Below are 22,522 nucleotides of genomic sequence, written 5' to 3'. Positions count from 1 at the left end.
ATCTCTGTGCTGTGAGGCAACAACGTTAACTACTGTGTCACTATGCTGTACTGTTTTTAAAATATTAGAAAAGGTTAAGCATTACAACTTTGGATATGACAATGTCCATTTTGTTTTTAAATAAAGCAAAAAAAAAAAAAAAATACCAAAGTGCTTTACAAATCAGTCAATCCAAAAGGTAAAACAAAAATAAGGCCATTATAACCTATCTTTCCATACCTATTATAAAGACACAAGTGTTTACTGCATTATAGTTGACAACATTTGAGCAAAACTATGATGTGGTCACTACATCATCTTTGTAGCACTAGGCAATTAAAATGCAATCTGAGAACTGTAGATATTTAATTACAAGATGTCCCTTGACTTTGCTGTGTAGTTAGTGTGCTGTTAACATTTGTATCAACTGCAAGATTAATCTCTGGCCCTTGTAAGCCATCAGCACCTTTCATCTTGGCCATGGGGTGCCATGTGTGTCTTAGTATGTAAGTGTGATGCGTATTTAGTTTCAAAGCATTGCATCTCTTTGTGTGTGTGTGCGTGTGTGTGTGCATTTCTAACAGGGCGGTAAATATACAGACACAGTGATGAAATATGTCAGGAAGGAGAGTGCCATTTCTAATCACCAAATTAGGTCTGAAGAGCAGCAAAAAGTACAGAGAATTAGTTTATATCATGCAAACAGTGTCAAAATGACATCAGTGATGTGTGGAGATGAGAGTGTTTCTGTGTGTTTCTCAAAAATTGTAAAACCCCACAACGTTCAAGGAAGACCCACAAGACACGTCACCCAGGCAACAAACAACATTACAGCAAACACTGCCCTGCTAGCTGCACCCCCTCAGGGGGCTATTATGGTAACCAAACGTTAAGGGAATACACAGGCAAGAGCATTCAAACACATTCACACTCACAAAAAAAAGAGAAGGAAAAGTACAAGATGATCAATCATTTATTCATTTTACTGTTGTCCATCGCCCTAGTCAATGACGTGAACCTGAGATAAAATTCACATTCTATAGCTACAACAACTCATATTAATGTATTCTGGATTACAAAATCAGTAGCCTACCTGTAGAAGACAGCAGACACTGTGCTCTCAGTGTTGAGAATCAGGGAGAGAGTTTGGCTGAAATGCAAGTTAACTGCAAATCAAAACAGGAATGTCCAAAAAGTCTATTTTTGTCACGTGAAATAACTCATATCTTGACAGTTTCTTAGCAGTTTTGGTGAAGGCTACATTGAGGGTTTTTACACCGCTTTTAATTACATTATTCTAGTGGATTTATCTACATATGCTAAGGTTTTAACCTAATTGCTATTTGTTGCTAACAAACTATTTTCTATTTGTCAAACTGTATATATATATATATATATATATATATATATATATATATAGTAATACATATTACTGTTTTTAACACCATTTTATTAAAGCCAACTAAGCCAAGGAACAAAACATTACTGCTAAAATTTAAGCCAAGAAGACTCTCGATGTTATACATTGACTTTCTTTTCGAATTACACACAAACACACACTAACATGATACCGTATGTGTTGGAGACACATAACTGTGATTTGTGACAGCTGAGCTATACACATATGCACAAATACACACACACAGCCATACACAACACACTCCCAACCCTAAATGTAAAACAGACCGTTTTCCATGTCTGGCATGCCTTGACACAGGCCACAATTGATTAGTACGATTTACAACATACAGTACCCCCCCTCCCCCTCCCCCAACATGCACACACATGCACACACATGCACACAACACACATGCTCACACAGAGAGTCAGATGTCCGCTGTCTGTGTGTATGTGTTTGAATGTAAGTTTGTGTGTGCTGGACTGGATTTGTTTCAAGTCTGTGGAATCCATAAACACTGTGCCTTGTCGGGATTTTGTCTACCATTGTTTCCTCTCTGACAGGAAGACACCAGCTCCCTCTCTGCCTATGTCTGTCTCTCATCGACACACACATACACACACACACACACTTCTGCACACAAGGTCACTTTTATCCTGATGCATCTCAACAAAGTTGCAAAGTCTTTTGGGTTTAAACTAAGAATACTAAAGTAAAAATGCACGGAGGATTTATATGATTGATAGGGTGTGAAACAACACCCTAATTTGTTTTACATATTCAGTTAATGTGCTGGAATTGTATGATGGAAACATTTCATTAAAAAGTTGAAGTCAGAGTTGGGAGGAGGACAGCAGTGTTTGACACAGTCTCGATCTCTCAAAGACTGCTAGAATTGTTTTCAATTTTATGCTTTGTGCTCGACCAAACAAAACTATTTCATAGTCAGTGCTCATTAATTTTAATATACAAATATTTACATCCGCCATGACATTACCAAGTTTTAAAACATTCAAAAAAAGATTTCACATTGACAGTAATTTTCGGTTCAGTTTTTCTTTCTTTCTTTTTTTTGCTGTGTGTGCGTTTGGTTTTCACATGAGCAATATATCATTTAAATGTTTCTTTCAGGGTGACGCAGATTAAGTTTTCCATGATGGAAGTCCGAGTGGATGAATCCATCAATGGCTGAAATTCTTGACTGAGATATGTAATGGCTGCTTCGGCTCAAGCCATGTGGTGACAATTCATGCAGTGGAGCCAAGTGAAATGAAGCCAGTATGACATCAGGGAGTTACTTAACACAAAATATTGATTCATCTTTTTTTAAATTGTGACTGATCAGAGTCCTGGAATGCTCGGAAAATGACGGACTCCTCTGAAACACCCACTCAGCTTGGTTTCAGGACCTTAGTCCTTGGTACAGCCAGATGAGGTTTCGTTTAGAGCTTGACGTCTCTGGAGACAGACGTTTTAGAAATCAGCAAAAAAAGAAAACATTACAGTAAATGAACTCTATTTTCAGGCATTTAGACATAAGTGGATTGTAATTCAATATGGATTCCACAGTTGTAGTTGCATCTATAAACAGGGAGACTTCTTAACATTTAAACTATTGGTCAGTGAGTCATTTGCTACATGTGAACCAATCAAGTGCCTACCGACTGGGTTATAAGTGATAATAAAAGACCCACACACATACACACCCCAGCTCACTCTGTTTTTCCAGCTGTGGATTATTCCTGATCATGTATGCCTTTAAAAAGCCTGCATTCTTTTACTAAACGAAATACAAAGTCTGATATCTGGGTGGCAAGACGGTGACACTATAGAAAATGTACGTTTGACTTTATGTGTGTTGGGTGGTGGGAATCGTTCAGTGAGACTGAATATAACCTGGGGCAAGACTCAAGGCAGAATCATTCTCGGAAGAGTGACAGAAAATGTAGAAAGCAAAATGTTCAATGCTGACTGATGCTCTGTCTGCTGCATCCATCTCTGCTGCTCTCTCTGGTTCCTTTTCCCTGCTCTGTATGTTTCTGCACTTATACTCGTTCAAACTTCTTCCTCTGGAAGAATCTGTCAGTTTTCTTTTCAGCTTTCTTATCTGCTTCTATATCTTTATACCCAACTCCCAGTCTTTATATCAGAGATATAAAACCATTTTATTACAAAATAATCAGTTTAATTATTTTATATATTGGCATGTTTAGTTATTCCACTAAATTTTTAGATTCAAGTAAATTAAGGAACGTTTAATTTAAGACCCTATCCACACTAATGTGGGTATTTTTCAAAATAGACTTCTTTTTTTCATCTGCACCTTATAACTCACATGCAAACAATTTTTTTGATGAAAAAAAGAAAAAAAAACATTGGAGAGATTTTTAAAAATGCTTTACTAAATGGAGATTCTTTCAAGCTAACGTGCTTAGTGTATTTGTGTGGACTCAAAATGTAAAGCTTTTGAGAATCAATGCCATAGCAGCTTATTTCACATGTGCATACTATAATTTTGTGCCCTAGAAACATATATAGCCTATAGATATCCGGTATTGAACTAATAATGGTGAGAGAAAGATTATTGGGATGAAGGAACAGCAATTCAAAAATGTATCTTCAATACAAGAAAGGTAGCTTTTATTTTAATAGAGCTTTAAATGTGAAACCATCTTTACAACTGTTAAAACTTCTTTATGTGTTATCGTTTCTGACCAAAAAGCCAATCCCCAGAGCTTTTAAAACTTTTATGAAATTTAATAAACTGATTTGTGTTTCAGGGGCCCAAAACTTTCTTAACTTTTAGTTGAAAAGGTTTGGTAGAAGAGTTACACAAATGGACGTCAATATATTGGTTTTATCTAGTGTCTGATTTAATACTTTCTACTCTAACTTTAATTTGAAACTTCATATTAGTCGGCGGCTGCAATAAACTTTCAATTTAAGCTGCTTTTCGGTTCAGTTTTGGCAATAAAAATTGGGTGGTTAAAATATGAAAAATGTCACCGCAGGAGCTAAAACAGACACTTTCATAACATCACCAGCAAATGTATCTGTGGTTTCTTTCTTTCTTTTTTTTTTTTTTTTTTTTTTTCCTGGCTTACACTCTATAACATCACAAAAGTCCTGCAGACGGTGAGACAAAGAGGAGAAAAAAAAAAAAAAAACTCTCTTCAAGTGACATCTGACTTTGTACAATTCAATATGATACATTATTGTCGATTTTAGAAAAAAACGTTTTGGGAGTTTGTTGCTGCCTTCAGAAAGAGCAGGTGCAGCTTACATTACAGAATTGTGTGAGCAGTATTTATTCCTCAGGCTTTATGACAAGTTTATTTTATTGCAATGTTTTATGTTAAAAATCAGCAAAATAGTTGCACCATGCTTTGCGTAAGGCTGTATGAATCTCCCAAAGGAAACACCAAACCTGTCATTACATTGTTCAAAACAACAAAACGAAAAAAGAAAACTATTCATTTAGAACAGATATCTAAATGAACAGCTGCAAATAAAAGAGAAAATTGTGAGCAAGATTATTGCTACTACAGATTGTGCGGTTTAGTGAGGTTCTCAGACTGGCTTTGCCAGGGTCAGCCATGGCCTAAGTGCAGAGATGATAAAATTTGATTATCTAGAGAAAATATAAGCACCAACATGATTTCTGACACTATCTCAAGGTTTGGTACGAGACAAAGAGTGCTGTTGACAAATGGTCCAGGCTTAAAGCTCGGGACTGTCTAGTGTGGTACAGTGGTCCACTCTAGCCTTATTTAAAGAAACTTTTTAAAAAGCTTTTGCAAACATAATTGTATTTCAAACAATATTGTTACAATCTCTACTTTCTTTGACAACTTCCCACATTTTTGGAAAAAGTTCTCTGTTTTTAAACTAGCAAAAAAACTAAAACCAAATGAATGTCCCTACAAAACCCTACACATTTTCCTATAAACTAAACGATGAGCCTGATCCATGAAGTACCACATAATCTTTTTGTCTTCCTGCTTGTTGGTCAGTATTTTTTTTCTCTTTCCTCCATGTGCCTGTTTCTTTCCCATGCAGTTGTTATGTCTTGAAGTGTATTCAGAACATTTGGCTGTTCTGTGTAAACTTGAGATAACAAATGGTGGTGAGAAAAGTTGGAACGTCAAAACACACTGGAACCCTGCCTTGGGTCTGAACCGAGCCCATATGGGTGACGTGGGTGATTCGATTGCAGGTGGATTGAACGTGTTCATACCTGACAGGTAAATGCTTAACCCAAAATGTATTTACGATCAATTATCTGCATGCAGCCGCGTCACACAACTGTGCAACAAACAGGACATCAGCAGGCCTTTTCTTTCAATATTCATTAAGGCTGTTCACACCTGTATTTAGTGGTATCTAAATTCAATGAGTTTACTCAGGACAGATGTTATTGCCAGGTGTGAATGGAAAGTAGAACAAACAGAAGTTGTCAGATGCAACATTAAATTTAGAGACCTTCCTACACAGAAAAAATAAAAAATAAACCCAGACAAATCCATTTATAAAAGCAGAGAGTTGAGGCTTGAAACTTAGACTGACCAGTTCTTCAAAAGCTTACTCCTTTTGCCTCTACTCTTGCTTGAAAATAACAGACCAAAAACATGTGCACATCACTGCAGACACTCCCCAAATTCACCTGTGAATCTTCAGCTTCATTTCAGCTCCATCTCCCTCTTAGAGCATGTGGACATCCTGTCCTTTCCCACAATCATCTCAAACAAAAATCAAAACGTAGTGTGTTGTGATCCTGAGCTGTATGTATTGTGTGTATACCAGTTTTTCTTGAAATGATAAAAGTGCTTTCTTATGTTTTTTGAGGTTGCAACCTTGTCAAAAAGACAGTAAAAAAATACAGACAAGAAGTAGCTGAGTAAAACAATAAAAAGAGAGAAACTGGGAGTGAATCTTAAATCCTTTCTACTTTGTCACATGATCTGAAAGATGTGTTTATCAAGCACATCTGGTGATCAATACTGATGCTTATTCCTTTTAAACTGGAGAGCACACATACTATATAATAATGGCACATGATGGTCTTTCTTCCTTTTTTCACCTCCTATTTGTCTCCTGTGTGGTTAACCTGTCAAACAATCACTTAACACACCAAAACTAAGATGGAGCCAGTGGTTTCCTCTCAGTGTGGTCTCTGCTTAAAGCTACATAAATACAACTAGGGGTGACAGATGAATTCACATTGGTTTGAAGGGCGCCTTCCTTTTTGCCAGGCTTTTTTAATCCTTTTTGTTGTGTGTATGTGTGTGTGTGTGTGGGGGGGGGGGATTCAGTCCATCTCCTTATAATTAATTAGAGCTGTGCTCCTGACTAACAGGAGAATGAGTTTTATCAGCACTCACTCATTCCACTCCTTCACTTCTCTGAGTGTTTGAGGGAGGGAGAGAAAGGGTCAAATACATGACTGCAAGAAGGAGGACAGAATCTTAAAGACACTAGAACAAATTTGAGCATATTACCGTGAGGACGCCGCAATGTATTTTATTTTCTCCTCCTCTCCCTCCCCTTTTTTTCAAACCCCTAACCAAGTATCAGCAAGGGTCATATCTTTTTAATTATCTTTCCCGTCTTTGATTAATTATTTGGCGTGACAACGGCGTGTTGGTAATGCTTTTCACCTGCCGCCGCTGACTGACGGCCCCTCCGTCGAACTCAAAAGCAAACAGCTGCTGCCATGATTGCCTAGCAACCGGCCAGTGATGGATGAGTGGAAGAGATGGATGGCCACAATAAATCACAGTGTCTGCCTTGGTGCTACAGAAATCTGGGAAGAGTGAAGAGGATGGAGGGGAAGGAACAAGGGACATGAAGATGGGAGCGAAACCCGAACCACCAAACTGTTTGATTAGAAATGGTTAATTAAATTAAGTTCAATGGGGTATTGAAACATTTCCCTAACCTCTTTATTTCGACATGTCTTTAATTCACTATGTATCTAAGGATTTAAAGCTGTTAAAAATAAATAAATAAAATGATTAACTTCTAGAAATGTTACAAAGTCTCCATGCCATCAGTGGATAGTGTATGAATCACAAATTTGTTAACATCACATCCTTGGAAAAAATCGCAAATGTACAATTTCTGTCAGTCTAACTTTTAAGTTTAAAACTGCACATAAATTATTCATTTTTAACTTTTGTTTGTATTTGTGTGACTGAAAATGTGTCAAACCTGAGTAAACAGTATAGTTTATAGAATAAACATAACTCTAACTCAGTTTTTTTTGTTTGTTTTCAATCTGTACCTCAAACCCTGTCATTGCAGTTTTTACAATGAAATTCTGGCAACCACAGCTGCCGATGTGCTGCCGTAAATTCCACATACAGTGCTTAGAGATAAATTAAGAGTAAATTTACTGTAAGAAGTGGTAAGCCCCAATAAAAACCCTACTATTTCTAAATTAATTTATTGTCACTTTAAAACTCCAGATTTGTATAAAAGCCAGTGAAGTGTGTGAGGTGACTCTTAGGAGGAGTTACAGTTATAGTTACTGGCAAACACTCTCAAACAGACTACAAACATGTAGGCAAACTGGCAAACTTTAGAGGTTTGGAAAGGTGACCTGTCACTAACTTTTTTTGTTTGCTTTTCTTTTTTTTTCTGTGTTGTGTCACATAATTCTCGACCTAACACAGCTCCTAACACAGCTGCATTAAAATCTTTGCTTTTCTTTTTTTTTCAAACAAAAAAAAAACAAACAAGTTCTGCTTTCAAACAGATCTTGAAGTACAGATTATTGGGAATTCCACCTAATGTTGTGATCAAATTAACTAATTGTAAAACTTATGTCTCTTTGGATCATGGACCCTCATTCAATAAAGTTATCGGAGTTTGATTCCATACATGCATATCCATAAGTTTGGAAGAGAGCAGCTAAAAGAGAAGTGTGTCTATAATAAACTGAAATATTAGCTCTTTAATCTTTTTTTTATAATTATTACTGGTTTTAAGTGCTGCAGAAGTTTTTCTCATTTTACTGTAATTCTTTTTTTCTCCTGTTTGTTGAGACTCAACTGTCCATGCTACCACATTTCGTTCCCCCTTCATCTGCCATGTCCGCACAAACACACACACATTGCTGCAGCTCAGGTTACAGCTTTGTAGCTATCCAGTCTAAATAAAATAGTAGTGATGAATGGTGGGGCCAGATTCGTATCCATCAACAGGCTCTTTTTTTTAAGAAGCATCCATCTTCTATAAGGCCTCCCTTTGAATTGGGGGAAGTGAACAGAGAGACTACGCTGCCAGAACCCATGGGGGAGTCTTGCGAGCAGTTGCGAGTTTGTGTGTCAGATAAGACATCATGACTGATACACGCCTGCAAGCAACCCCCAAGATACAAGAACATGGAAGAGAGATGTGGTGGATTGTTATTGACACACAAACACAAATGCACACAAGTCAAGGAGATTAATGGAGGTAAGGTTTACAAGCTGCACTTGTTAATGGTGTAAAATGGGAGTATAAAATACAGTTTAAACTTGCTTTATCAACATTACAAACTATTACAAGCATGTTGTATTTGCCCTGGTCACTCACTGGAGTTAGAGAAAATAGGTTGGTGCAAAATATTTATATGAAAAACAAAACAAAACAAGCAAATGATTCCTTATTTAACACTATCAACTTCTCACACTCTCCCTCACACATTTAGCCAATAATCACTCTATTCCTACGTTTTTCTCTCCGCTCCTCACTCTGCATCCCTCTGTCCTTCCTTGGAAGAACTCAGAAGCAGAAGGGAAGACCGCTTTACACACTGAAACACACATGTATACACACACACCATTGTGCACTCCCGCACACGAGGCCCTGGCAAGGCCCTGTTTGATAAATGACACACATCACTGTGTCAGAAGAGAAGGGTGGGTCTGTGATGTATAGTGCGGATGATGAGAGGGGGAAATCGACTGTTTGGCAGTGAGACGTCTACAAGCTGCCCTCCTCCTCTGGTTTCTGGAAAACTCTAAGCACACACAACCAACATCCCCACATACACACAACACCAGCGAGAGGTCTAACATGCAGGCACATTCAGAGCTATGTTAAAATTCCCTCTCGATATCAGGCGGAAGCTTTGTTAAAACAAGTGGGCCAGAATGCCCTGATTTCCCCTCTTTCGGTCTGCTCCTTTGGTCTCTGCATGCTTCTTTGCTTCTTCTATTTCAGGACCTTTGCACTCCCCGGCTGAGTTACACAGAAGAGGAGTTCATTGAAGAAAACTAAAGAAAAAAAAAGAGAAGAGAAGAGAAGGAGGGAGAAGCAACCGCTTGATGTGGGCAGGCAATCGGTGAAGGGACGCAAAGATATCAATCACAGACCCGTTTGGCAACAGTGATACTAGTATTTCAAATAAAACAGCCAAACCGAGACAAATAGCCTTTGCACGGGGCTGTAACCCGATCACCTCCACCCACCCACCCCAGCACCACCTTTTGTAACTACTCCTAAAGTGGAGCTTCAAGCTTCAGCTTTGTCTCTCCCCACCCCACCTTTCTTTTTCTTCCTGACTATCTTTCTCCTGACTCTTTTTCTCTCTTTGTCGCTACCAGGCGAGGTGGCTGACATCTGCAGAGTGCATTTACAGGGAAAAAAATGTGTCAAAGGAGTGTGATGCACTCTTTTGCATGCATGCGCGCGCACACACACACACACAGGCGGCCCCCCTTGCTCAGGTTTCATTAGCTCACTGGCAGGGTGGCACTTCTCAAGCTCATTACTGAGGAAGGATTTATGGCGCGGCAGCCAGTGGCGGAGAAAAGGCATCTGTCAATAATTGCAGGGAGCAGCAACTCCCATCTCCACCAGCTTTGAAATCTCATTAGGTATGCAGTTATCAGGCATAAAGATCAAAAACATTACTCAGCTCCGACAGAAACCGACCAAGAAACATTAATTAGCAACAGGCCCTCACAGTATAAAATAAAACAGCCTTCTTCTCCACTCCTCTCATCTCTCACACTTTTTTTTTTCTGCTTTTCAGCAGGGTCGACTTTCTCTCTCCTCCTATCACCTGCCTACTTGCTCTTAACTCTCCCAGAGAACAGAAAACAGACAGAAACACACACATACTGTATGTATACTGAGTTAAACACACATTTCCTACTATAGCCTTGCAAGACAAAAAACATATCTAACCAGACACTCCTTGTTAAACCTATACACCGTTAGATTAGAAACACCCACAGTCACGTTGCTGTACAGGGTGAGAATAATCCCCAACATCTGAAACTGATCAGAACATGAAACAAAAAGAAGGAAAACTGGGACAGGAAATGGATGTCAGCGTGTCCTTTGGCAGTGACTGAGCGGTGACCATTCAGCCAAGTAGATATACACATATATATGTGTATGTGTGCGTGTATGTGCGTGTGTATGTGAGAGAGAGAGAGAGAGAGAGAGTGTGTGTGTACATGAGGAGAGAAGAGGAAGGCGCTGTCAGCCTGAGAAGGATGTCAGCTCAGGCTGGCCCTGATTACCAGGGCCTCAGACGGGTCCTTGCTGGCTTCCCTGCCTTTCATCACAGCCACTATTAGGCATACACACACACACAGATACACGCACACACATGCACATGAGACTGATGGCTGCCAGTCTCATTTAGGTTCCCCAAAAGCCTCCGTGGGAAAGGGAGGCAAAGGCTTCTGATTGTCTGAGAGTGCACACAAACACACACATGCACATTTTGCAGACATAAAGACAACCCCCACTGGCGGTAAGAAGAAACCCAGACCTGGAGCCAAGCCCAGATGACACTCAAAAGATGTCCCCATATACAAACTCACACACACACACACAGTTGACAAGCCCTCATCCCACAAGCAGGACTGTAGTTGATTCATTTCCTTAAGCCCCATCTGACGCACACATACTGTATACACACAGGATCCCATGTCTCCTGAACCTGAGGGGACATACATGAAACAGGCCAGATATACTTTGAAAATATAGCAAACCATAAACAGAGTCCATCCATCTTATTACAACCAGTACAGGCTACTTGGTGGACCTCTGAAAGTTTTTTCCATTATTTTAAATGATTCAAACCATAAGTTACCCAGCAATAAAATTTAATTTTGATTACAAGAGATCTACCAGTAATCCCATAGCCAAACCACAAGTTGTTATAATGAAACAAGTGTGCTTCTTGGCCTATTATTATGGGAGTGTGCAAGTGGATGTGTATATTTCTGCCTTGTCTCAGCACCAGAAGTGCTTGTGTGTGTGTGAGAATGTGTGAATTTACTGTTGTAGCTGTTTTCCCAAGATGCTTCTGTGTGGTCCCATCAGCCAACCAGCTCACAGCAACAATGGTTTTTATCATTTGAAGTTTGTTACAAAGTTTAACTTGGAAAGAAACTAGAAGCTACCAATAGTTTTATTTGAAGTTATGCAAAAAACGGATCACTAAATATGTAATCTAACAAACTGAACAGTTGTACAACATACCTTCAACCATAAATGAAACTTTGCACTTTTACTAAAGCATGCACTTTTCACGCACTGAATAATGTGATGTTTACTTTTTCTTTTGTTATTTTGAGATTTTATCCCTGTTATATGTCTGATTTTGTTTTATTGTTCTAGTAATTACACTTTTTATGGATCCTTAGAGAATTTGAACTTCCACTTTTCATTGTGAAAAAAAATGTGAGGCTTTAAATGTAATCTTCATTGAAACTTACTTAAAAACACTAAAAAACTTTCTGCATTGTTGCTTTTTTTTACTCAGAACTGTTTATCATTGTTAAGTTCTTACTTGGCTTTGGTTAGACTTCCCTCTTAGATTTTTGAATTGTCAGCACCTAATTTTTAAAATTTCAGCTAAATTCACATTGTGCAATTTTTGGCCATCATAGACAAAATTGTTTATCATATATGAAACTTTAAAAAATATTTAGTCATGTATGGTATGTGGATAAAAACTTTCTCTCTCTCTCTGTCCATGCATCATAAAGACCACTAAGAAACAAAACAACGAAAGTACCAGACAATTTGGAACCATTTGCATATTGTTGTCCTGTCTTTACTCATTGGTTTTATGAGGTTTGGTTTGGACTGCATGACTCCTTAGTTTACTTCTACAGAGATTTTAATTCCATTTGATTCAGTGTTGACATGCAACTATTTTTAAATCACACAGTAGTGCACAATGAAAGCTGAAGCTTGTTTTATTCTTTGAAACCTTAATTTTTAAAAATTTACACATTTAATCATATGAATAACCTCAATTTGACATTGAGATGGAGTCCATAAAAATAGGCTTAGTTCCACTGGTCTTTACTTACTTTTTCATAACACGAGACCAAAAAAAAAAAGAACTCTTGGCACTTACCCGGCTACAGGCACAATCCAAAGCTTTCTCCTCAAAATAAAAAAAAAAATAAAAAAAATTAATAATCTTTGGAGAGGAAAAGGAGAAAAGGGAGGAGATAGACCGAGTAGGGAGGGAGAGGAATTGGTGAGGGGGGTGGGTGGGGGCTAAAAGGGATGCAGTCTTGTGAGCCAATTTAAGAAATAACTGCTGATGCATCAGCTATTGACTGTTTGAGCGCTCGTGATAACGCTCAAGGCGAAACTGGGAGCGAAATGACAGCATCAACTGCCTGCAATAAAGTGCAGTGCGCCAGACCAAGGGAGCTCTAATTGACAGCTGTCAACCTAATGGGAGCCATGACGGAAGATTCTGGGAGAGAGAGGAAAAAAAACACTGTTTATAAACCATCAGCCACTTATCCTCAAGAAATGGAGGGGAAGGATATGAGGGAGCTCTAGAGCCTCTCCCCCGTGCTCTTTCTCTCTCTCCATGATTGTCGTTTGTCTACTTGCTTGCTGTTTCATTCACTTCTACTTTCCTCTGCCCTTGCACATAATCTTTTTTACAATCTCATTCCCATCCTGTCTTTTGCTATGATAGAATATTTAACCATGCTACAGTTCTCCCATTTTATATCTTCTCTCTCCCTCTCTTGGTTCATTGTGGCAGAGAGGGGCAGGAGCTCTGAAAAAAGTAGAAGAAGGCCATAACAAATCACCATGTCAGTGAGCTGCCTGGGAAAAACTCACTCTGCACAAAGTAGTGCAGGGAGAAGGACGCATACTGACACACAGAGACAAAATGAAACAGAGAATGGTTTTATTTGAACATGCATGCAAATGTTAAATGTGGTAAGTTTCAAGAAGCAACTGAACTGATCTGCTTATACTTGAGATTTACAGAGTGATTTTTTTTCTTTCTTTTTTGGCTGATCCTAACTGGCTGCAATCATTGTGATTTTTTTTTTTGACTCCAAGATACTTAAACTTGTCTGCTTGAGGCAAAGACTCACCCAAAACCTGGAGGGAGCTATGGGGTATAACCAATAGAATGAGATCCTAGATAAAAAACGACTGAAATTAGCTTCCTCCAAAGCGTGGCCTGGCTCAGCCTTAGAAACAGGGTGATGGGTTCGAGGAGAGCTGCTTCTTCTCTGCATCAAAAGGAGCCTGCTGAGGTCGTACTGGCCATGTAATGCTTCTTCTGGGCATATTTCACAGGGATGATACCAGAATTTGCTAGAGAGATTCTCTCTGGCCTGGCAATGCCTTGAGATTCCCCAGGCGGAAGTAGAGAATGTTGCAGAAGAGAGGGATGTCTAGGTTTCCCTTTTGTACCTGTTACCTTCGTGACCCAATGACGGATAAGCAGAAAAAGATGGATGGACTGATGGATGGATGAGCGGATCTTTTACAACAGGTTTATCTTAAAAGCCAACACATTACAGACGTAACAGCTAAACCAAGAAAGCGTTTACTAAAGCAATAATCAACAAAATGCTTTATTTTCTACTTTGCTGCAGCCACAACTTTTTCACAGAACTTTCTTTCAGGAAAGACAACACTAAGTCTCAGCCTCCACCCTAGCAAACACTGAACCTCCTTCTAGATAACATCTTTCTGGTGGCTAAACCAAGCTGGCCTTTCACTGCTCTCATTATTGTGTTGAAATTCCTTCTTCTCTTGAGCCTGTCTCACATGGTACAGATCTAAGTCTGGAATGAGACTCTTTAACCAAAGAGTGCTGTTGTTTAAACATCTATCAAGTAATTTTTGAAATGTATTTGAAATAGTATTCTGCTCACTTAGATCTTATCACCATGCACTTCAGGGCATTGATAGTACCAACAACAAACATTTTCTTTCTTTTTTTATGGTATGACATTTTAACATCATTCTGTATATATTGTATTAAACAGAGCAACTAGTTTTAGATTGTCAAAGATACAAAATGTCTGAGGCTGTGAACTTTTCTTTTTCCCCCCACTTTTGGTGAAAGTTTAGTTTCCATGCACTTCAAATATATCCACTTCATTAGAAACTGCAGTACGACTTTCACTTCAGGGATGAGTAACCTCTGAATTTCATTACTCTGCGACGGACTTCTTCTGTCACGTCTTAAAGGTCATTTCCGGGTGACGAGCTTTGAAATGCTGAAGAGTGTTAGTAGACACAAAAGAAACAAATTAAAGGTGGCAACATTTCCCGAACTGAAACAAGAAAAACATACCTTGAGTAAGATTGTATATCTAATGTAAAAGTTCCAGAAAAAAAGTAATTTATATCTAGATTTTTTTCCAACTACACTGTGGAAACACAGTGTAGTTGGAAAAACAAACACAGTAACTGGCTGAGTATGGTCCAATACAACATATATTGCAATAATAATAATAATGTTGATAATACTGCAATCACTATTAAACTAGGTGCAAATAATTGCCTGCAGTTTTGGTATTTGTAGGAAAATACGTTTCTACATTTTTTTAACTTCTTAATAAAAATGACAACATTTTAATAAAAGCTGCACTGACATATGTTGTTAGTCCATATTCTCAATCATTGTATTGAACAAGAGCTCTAAAGCAAAACGACAACATCTCTTTAAAAGTTTATTAAGAAGGTTTTTATTAGTTGCAAGTACTTCCTGCATAAAAAATACCCTTTATGCTACAGTATATCTTTGTTAGAAGTGTATCCTATTCACTGCCAAACAAGGTGAAAATGTGACTGTCTGAATGTGTGCGAGCGTACCGGCACCCTCCTGTGAATCTGTGTGAGTGAGTATATTTAAATGGGCCACTGCATCTCGACTTAGATCCACCGCGAGTGCAACGTTAACACATCAAGCATGATTAATCTCCCGCTCTCATCTACAATCAATCACACACACTTGCAAATCTGCACACACGCACACACATACTCAGAGGCAGAGAAATCACAGAAATCAGCTGCTTTCCCCCCCTCGGCTGCCATCTATCTCCTGCCGGACAGAAGCAAATCTGTCTTGATGTTAATATTTACATAAATCATGCTTAGCCCTTTTGGACACCATGCTGATGATAGGTGTTTCTGGAAAATCAACGTGGGTGAAAAATCTTCTACTTAGAGGAAAGTGTCATTGAGTAGCTAATAATGACCCATGTCGACGTCATCAATCTGTGGTGGGCTTGTAGAAGGACAATCCATTATCACACTATGCAGGGGGCAACTTAAACATCCTATATCCAATTCAAACAATGGATTCACATGCAAGGGCCAAAGTCGGGTAGAATTTCTGAAGCAAAATGTACTGGATGTTTGATGTTCAAACTTCCTCGGCACTAACAATGATCTGTTTGGTCTTGTCTCGCTTTGAAGCCCACAGGTCGCTGGAGCTTTGTCTTGTTTTCTATCAGGACCACTGAAACAATAAATACCACTTCTCATAAAACAATGCCAGAGAGAATGTGTGCATAGGCATGAGCCGGACATACACAGATTTAGCTTCATAAGGCATAAACTTAACAAGCTCAAGCCTTCCTTGCACCTCTCAGTCCACGGTCTAAACCCTCACCTGTGCTAGGGCGGAAAAAGGAAGAGGGGGTGGAGTAAAGCCAAATGAGGACAATGTAAGATCAAGTTGATTACATCGAGCTATGCCGCAGACCTAATTGGCGAGCGTGACAGTGTGCGGAGCTTGTCATCTCCAATCATTAGGCCTGTCAGAGATCCATCAGATGCTCAGCTAATTAGGAGAACGCTAATGAAGCTGGCAAAACAACTCCTCTTTTTAGCTGGCTGAGTGCGCCGCGACACCAGGGTGGGAAGTGTATGAAGTGGTGGTGAGGATGTGGAGGAGATGATGAGGTCTTTTTGAAAAGGAACCCTAAAAAGCCTTGTTTAAAGTCTTGCATGCATATTCTTTACAGTTGTTTTATTCTGGAAAACTTGTCTTTGACGCTGAAGTCGATCTGAATACTATCTGCTGGGTAATAAGATCCAAATCTGCACATCATTTTCTTGTTTCAAAGACCAAATTAGGTCTCTGAAAAAAAAAAAAGCAAATAAAAAAAAAAATCCTAAAAAAAAGAAACAAAGTTCTAATCAAGACCTATAATTTGCAGCCTTCCCATAACTCTTGCCATTACCAGAGAGCAATCAGTTTGTCATCACTTCTTTGTGTGGCACCCAGTTCGCCTAAACCTTACAACTTGCAGCTGGAGTGAGGAAAGGAGGGAGGAAGAAAGGCAAAGAGTAAGAGATAGGGGAGGAGGAGACATAAAGCATAAAGAATAGGCAGTTGCCAATAATCTAAAATGAAACTCCTCCTTTGCGTTGTTTTTTTCTTGTCCGCTCATCAAAGAAATAACTGCCTCATCTTCATTCCTGGTCCTGCTGCCACCACACTCACTCTCTCATTCCAGATAAGAAGGCTTTCAGTCATCCATCCATCCATCCATCCATCCATCCATCCATCCATCCATCCATCCATCCATCCATCCATCCATCTATCCGTCAACCCATCCCCCAACCCACCCACCCACTGTGTCCATTAGGGCTGAAACATTTTGATCAAGTAAGACTCCGGGATGACAATACACAAGACTCCCTCAGTGTGTGTGTGTTTCTGTGCCAACCTCTGATTGACCATTAGGGCTATTGATGAATGTGGCTGTCAGAGGGCAGACAATTAAATCAAATATGAAACAAAGTCTGTGACGGCCCCTCTGATGGAGCAGACCAGTCTTTCTCCTCCCAGTGACGATAATAGCTATATTTTAGTACCAGTCTGGGTGCTCGTGTGTGCACAAGGGGTATTACAACCTTATCTGCTGGCTGTAGAACCTTTTAAATCTGGATGGCAAAGAATCAGTGGGGGTGGCAAAAACAGAAAGAAAATGATATACGAGGATTTAAAAAAGTAGGCTGTATACAGACTTTTGTGTAACAAGACGTGACTTCAGGAGGCCCTGCTTTCCAACCAAAGGGAGTTCAGGAGGGAGAGCTGAATTATTGACACTTATTGGGAATGAACAGATCAAAGGCACAGCGAGATGACAGGTGATCAATCAGGCGTCAAATCAAAGATGGCAATTGTCCATTAAAGCTCTCTTCCAGCACACACTCCCACCTCAGGCTGTAAAATAATCTTTACTGTACGAAAAAAGTCTTTCCCAGAAGCTGAAGTGAGATAGACACGGAAAACAGAACATACCCAGGTAAACCTGAAAATGTTACACCTGTGAGAATTCTCAGTAAGATGACTACATTAAGGCCTGAAGACAATCGAAAGTATAGCGTATATGCATATTTTTAACGTGACGGCAATAATCTTTTTTTTTCTTTTTAGGGAATGAAATTGTGGATTAAAATGAAAGTGAAGATATCAAGAAAAGAAATTTTGCTAAAATTACAGAATCATTAAAAAAAAAAAAGTAAAAATAAGAAAAACGTCACCAAAAGAAATTAAAAAGCATCAAAGGTGTCTGCTTACACCGACCCTGGGGATTCAACAAACCTCTCCACTATAGATAACTTACTGCTAATGTCAATATTCACAAGCTGATGAAGAAAAGGAAGAGAACAAGAAGGAGGCGCCATCAAGGAAAAAAAAAAATCAAGACATAAGGTCCGGTAAATAATTCTACAATTCCTTTTAAGGATAAAAACAAGAAGAAAAAACAAGTCCCATCATAAAAACAAAACTTTTTCAAAGTGGAACTTTTTTAAAAGACAGGAGCTCCCAGACGACCTATGACCTTTTTAGAGAAGAACTCAGATTGTTGCACTACTAAGTCACAAGATGTAAACGCTTAGATTTGGGAGTAAAAACTGTGAATAAAAGCATTTACAATGTTTACTTGGGGCAAAGTGAACCTGAATATTTTATCCTTTGAGAAGCTCATGTTAGTAATATAAAAGTATATGAGAAATGGGAATCCTCAGAAGCACAACTAACAGTTATATAAAAACTAAACGTATAAAAAAGAAGCAACTCAAAGTGATGTAACTTTTTTTTTTTTCCTTTAAAAGCAACTAAACAATGAATTATCAAAGTAGATCCAGTGGGGAAGAAAATAAAATTAAAATCCTGCCAACTTTCTGGCACGCATAAACAAACCTGATCATAGTTGTTAAGAAAATCCACTAAAGTGATGGCAACTAAAGCTGATCTGTTCTGACAGATCAGCTTTCATTATAAAATGAACAATTCTGACAAAAAAATACCAAATAAAAATAAAAGAACGAGTTTTGTCACAGAGGGGCAGCGAGGCTGACAAAAGTGCTGCTACATCTGTGTTCAGATTACTCTTCATCACTATAAAATTTGGTACCCCAAATGTTTCAAGATCAATTAAAAAAGAGGGAAAAAAGTGAAGTGTAGAGGAGGGGGTCGCTAATAAAAGAGAGAGGGATGGGGCAGTTAGAGGCAAAACACATGCAAACCAGAAAAAAAGTCAGTGCGTACCTGCGGCGCGCCGGGGCGCCTGCTGCTTCCTCCGCGGCATGTCGGCTTCAGGGGCCCGGCAGGGAGTCTGTCTGTGGCCACGGTGATCCGAGGCTGCGTGGGGGATCCGACGAGCTTTGATACACTGTTCCCCCCGGCCCGCCCCCGCCTGCCTGGGTGCGCTCTCAGGGCTCCCACATAGATCGAGGTGGGGAGTGTGTTCAAGTAGAGGACGAAGGGCAGTTTTTCTTTTTTTTTTTTGGGAGGTGGATAAAATCAGAGCCGGTAGGAGCGAAGATCAGAGCCCGGGTAGGGGGTGGGGACCCAGCGCGGCTCCCGCGGGTGGCTCCGGGTCTCTCTCGTGCTCTCTGCTCGGCTGCTCGGTCGCGCGCTCTTCCTCCTGCTCCGGTTCGGATGGACGTGACAGAAGCTGGAGGAAAAAAAAAAAAAAAAGCGGGGAGATCCGCAGGGGGGAAGAGAAGCGCTTCGTGTGATCCTCTAGGCTGCAACAGGCGAGCTTCAGGGAACAGACATACAAAAAAAAAAAAAAAAAAAAGAACAACAAAACAAAAAACAGATGATTGCGTCAGTCAAAAGTCCGCAAACACGCGTGCACACATGAAGAGCTGACACAACTGAAGCCTGCGTCTCTTCTCACGGTTCAACCTCTCTCTGCCGCTGAAAGGCGTCACGTAGCTCTCCGTCTCTCCCTCTCTCTATCTCTCACTCCCTCTGCCTCTCCAGCTCGCTGTTTTCTTAGCACCCCTCTCACTCTCTTCCTGACAGCCTCTGTCTTATTCTAGCCCCTGATCGCTTAACGAGCCGGTTCGTCGTCCGGCGAGGACGCGGATGTGCGTAAAAATATCAGAACATCAAAAAAACAACACACAACGGGACCGCGGCCATACACACTTACTTTACGAGCTGATCCTCTGTCCCGTTATCCATCAGCCTTACCCCCCTCCGCCCCCCCTGGAATCACGCACAACTCAGAGTCAAGAGCTGAAACCATCTTTCAGGTGAAAAAAAAAAAAAAATCCAATCGCAGCTGATAAGTCAGTGATCAGGGAGAATTAGAATAAAAAAACGCAGCAGCCCTTTTCAGCGGAGGGGAAAGAAGAAGAGGAGGTGTCGCCCACACGCTGCCCTCTCCGGCGCGCGGCTGCGTTATTTTGTCCGAGAGCGCTTTGAAGGATCCGCTGAGGGCAAGTCATTCAGTCAGTATGGGCGCGCGCGCACGTGCCACAGCGTGTGTTTGTGTGTGTGTGTGTATGTGAATCGATGAGATACGTGCTTGATTGGGTCTCCCTTGTTGTAATAATGTACATGAGGAGGAGGAGGAGGATGAGGAGGAGGAGGAGGAGGAGGAGGTGACGGGATCAGGCTGCTCCCGTGCAGGCAGCCTGCTGGAGGAGCGCACGGATCAGCAGAGCTCCAGCGCCCCACTGCCAAACACTTTCTTGGCTGCTGATGCTACTTTTCTCTGTTTTTTTTTCGTTTTCTTCTTCTTCTTCTTCTGCCCCCCTTCTTTCCTTTTTTTTTTAACCCGAGAGGAGCTATTTAAATCAGCCGCGCAGCGAATCAGACGCGTCTCCCTTCAGGACGCTCGTCCGCTTCCCGCAAAATCCTGTCACACTAAATAAAACGGAATAAAGTTCCCATTTCCTTCTCTCTTTACAGGTAAGCACGAGAGTTCAGCTTCAGATTATTGAACTGTTTTCAGGTGATATAGAGGCTTAGTTTGTTTCACTTAGAAAAGAAAAAGGATAACAGTTGTTTTTGTTGTTTACTCAACTAGAGTTGGACAGAAATATTCTCTTGATTCTTTTCAGGCAGTCTTCGGGCGGAAGGAGCAGTGATGGATCAAAGGTTCCTCGTGGAGGGAAGAGAAGAACAAGGGAGGTAAGTTGCCAAAGGCTTCCCCCCTCCTCCTCCTCTGTTCTCTCCCTCTCTCTCTCCTCTCTCTCTCTCTCCTCTCTGTCCTCCTGTCTTCCTCTGAGCCAGATGTGCAGCCGCCTCTCACGCTCCTGGCTAACCGCAGAAACAGAAACAGCCGTCCGTCCGTCCGTGTCGGTCGGATCCGCCGATGGGGCTGGAATTAGGTCTTTCCCCCGCAGCCTCCGCGTTTGTCTCGGCGCTCGAGTCAAACCGAGGAGTCCCTCCGTCCGCTCGGATGCTCGATCGGAGACTTGTGTCTCCGCAGAACGAGGATGTTTTCGCCCTCAATCTCACTGCTGACTGTGTGCGCCGCTCCTCCACCGCCTGCCGTTAGATCCGCCCAAGCATCTGTCCGTCTTTCCATTGGTGCATCCATCAGTGTCACACACACACACACACACACACACACATACACACACAACTGTCGTGCGCACACTCCTTGTGGTACTACAGTACCCCTCCCACAGGACAGCGTGAAACTGACACACAGCGCGCACGCGCTCCTGGGCAGCGGAGAGCTCCCATCCTCTACGTTTGACTGACACAGTCCAGTTTTCGCTTTAAATAAGAGATGCGTCTTACACTTTTAGAAACCATTTCACCTGTTTTTGCTCCTCACTGTGAGCAAAAACAAACTATAGGAGAAGAGCGAATTCAAGCCAGGTTGGTGGGGTTTTAATCGTTCATTAAAACCTATAAAAGCCATTAGATGCAACTATTAGATGTTTTTTTTAATTAAACACATTTAATTTCGTGAATTGTTGATGTTAATTAGAAATAAGTGTTTTTAGCTGGTGTGATGGCCAGTTTAAACGCGCACTTAAATCTAATCTAACATGTTATTTGATGCGTCTACAATCTTACATTATTATCATTATTCAGTTTTTTTTTTGTTTTAAACATTCAACCAATATCTAACTATTTTTTTTCTTAGACAAGAACTGAGGTTTTTCTTTTCTTCTTTTTCTAAAAACTGCTCCTCCACTGCAGGTTAATGGGCACATCATTAACGTGGAAGTTCAGACGTGACCCTAAACGCTCCTTCAGGACTCAGTCTGGTTGGAGGAGGAAGAGGAGGAGGTTTTTAACCCCAGTCGTACCAAACATGGGACTTCCACAGAACACTGACATCAGATCAGATCGTTTCTTACTTATTCAGAGTGGAACAATTACACAGGCAAAAGTAAATCCGCACACCGGTCTAATAAACTAACTATTCAACTAACTAACTACAAAAGAAAATAAAAAAAACACCCACAAATCTCGAAGTTGGTTACGTGCTGCGCCGTAATGTAGACTTTTAGGGAAAAAACTTACTGGTTGAAGATCTGAAAACAGTAACCGCGAATTTGTGTACGTGTGGAGGGGGTGAGGGGGTGGGGGTAACTTTTTAAGACCCCAGCACAGGAAAAAAAAAAAAAAAA

The 22,522-nt window shown here is 40.4% G+C and overlaps 1 protein-coding gene and 1 long non-coding RNA gene across 3 annotated transcripts in view; one reads left to right on the top strand and one right to left on the bottom strand.

Annotated features, from left to right (window-relative positions):
• The window catches only part of tshz3b (teashirt zinc finger homeobox 3b), a 36,205-nt gene extending 15,972 nt beyond the window's left edge, over nt 1-20,233 (bottom strand). The window contains exons 1-2 of the mRNA XM_017419627.3: nt 20,077-20,233; nt 19,182-19,677 (exon numbers count right to left, since the gene is read on the bottom strand). Coding sequence (XP_017275116.1) covers nt 19,182-19,221 — 40 coding nt within the window. The 5' untranslated portion in view covers nt 19,222-19,677; nt 20,077-20,233. The remainder of the gene's footprint in view (nt 1-19,181; nt 19,678-20,076) is intronic.
• A 26-nt stretch (nt 20,234-20,259) lies between these two features.
• Nucleotides 20,260-22,522, top strand: part of LOC108237903 — a 16,245-nt gene continuing 13,982 nt past the window's right edge. For both annotated transcript variants that reach the window (XR_001808658.3, XR_001808657.3), the window contains exons 1-2: nt 20,260-20,840; nt 20,993-21,062. This is a non-coding gene — a long non-coding RNA (uncharacterized LOC108237903). The remainder of the gene's footprint in view (nt 20,841-20,992; nt 21,063-22,522) is intronic.

The sequence above is a fragment of the Kryptolebias marmoratus genome, linkage group LG15, assembly GCF_001649575.2.
Source record: "Kryptolebias marmoratus isolate JLee-2015 linkage group LG15, ASM164957v2, whole genome shotgun sequence".
In the NCBI taxonomy this organism is placed as follows: Eukaryota; Metazoa; Chordata; class Actinopteri; order Cyprinodontiformes; family Rivulidae; genus Kryptolebias; species Kryptolebias marmoratus.
The sequence above is the reverse complement of the archived record's forward strand: the minus strand, read 5'-3'. Positions and strand labels throughout refer to the sequence as shown.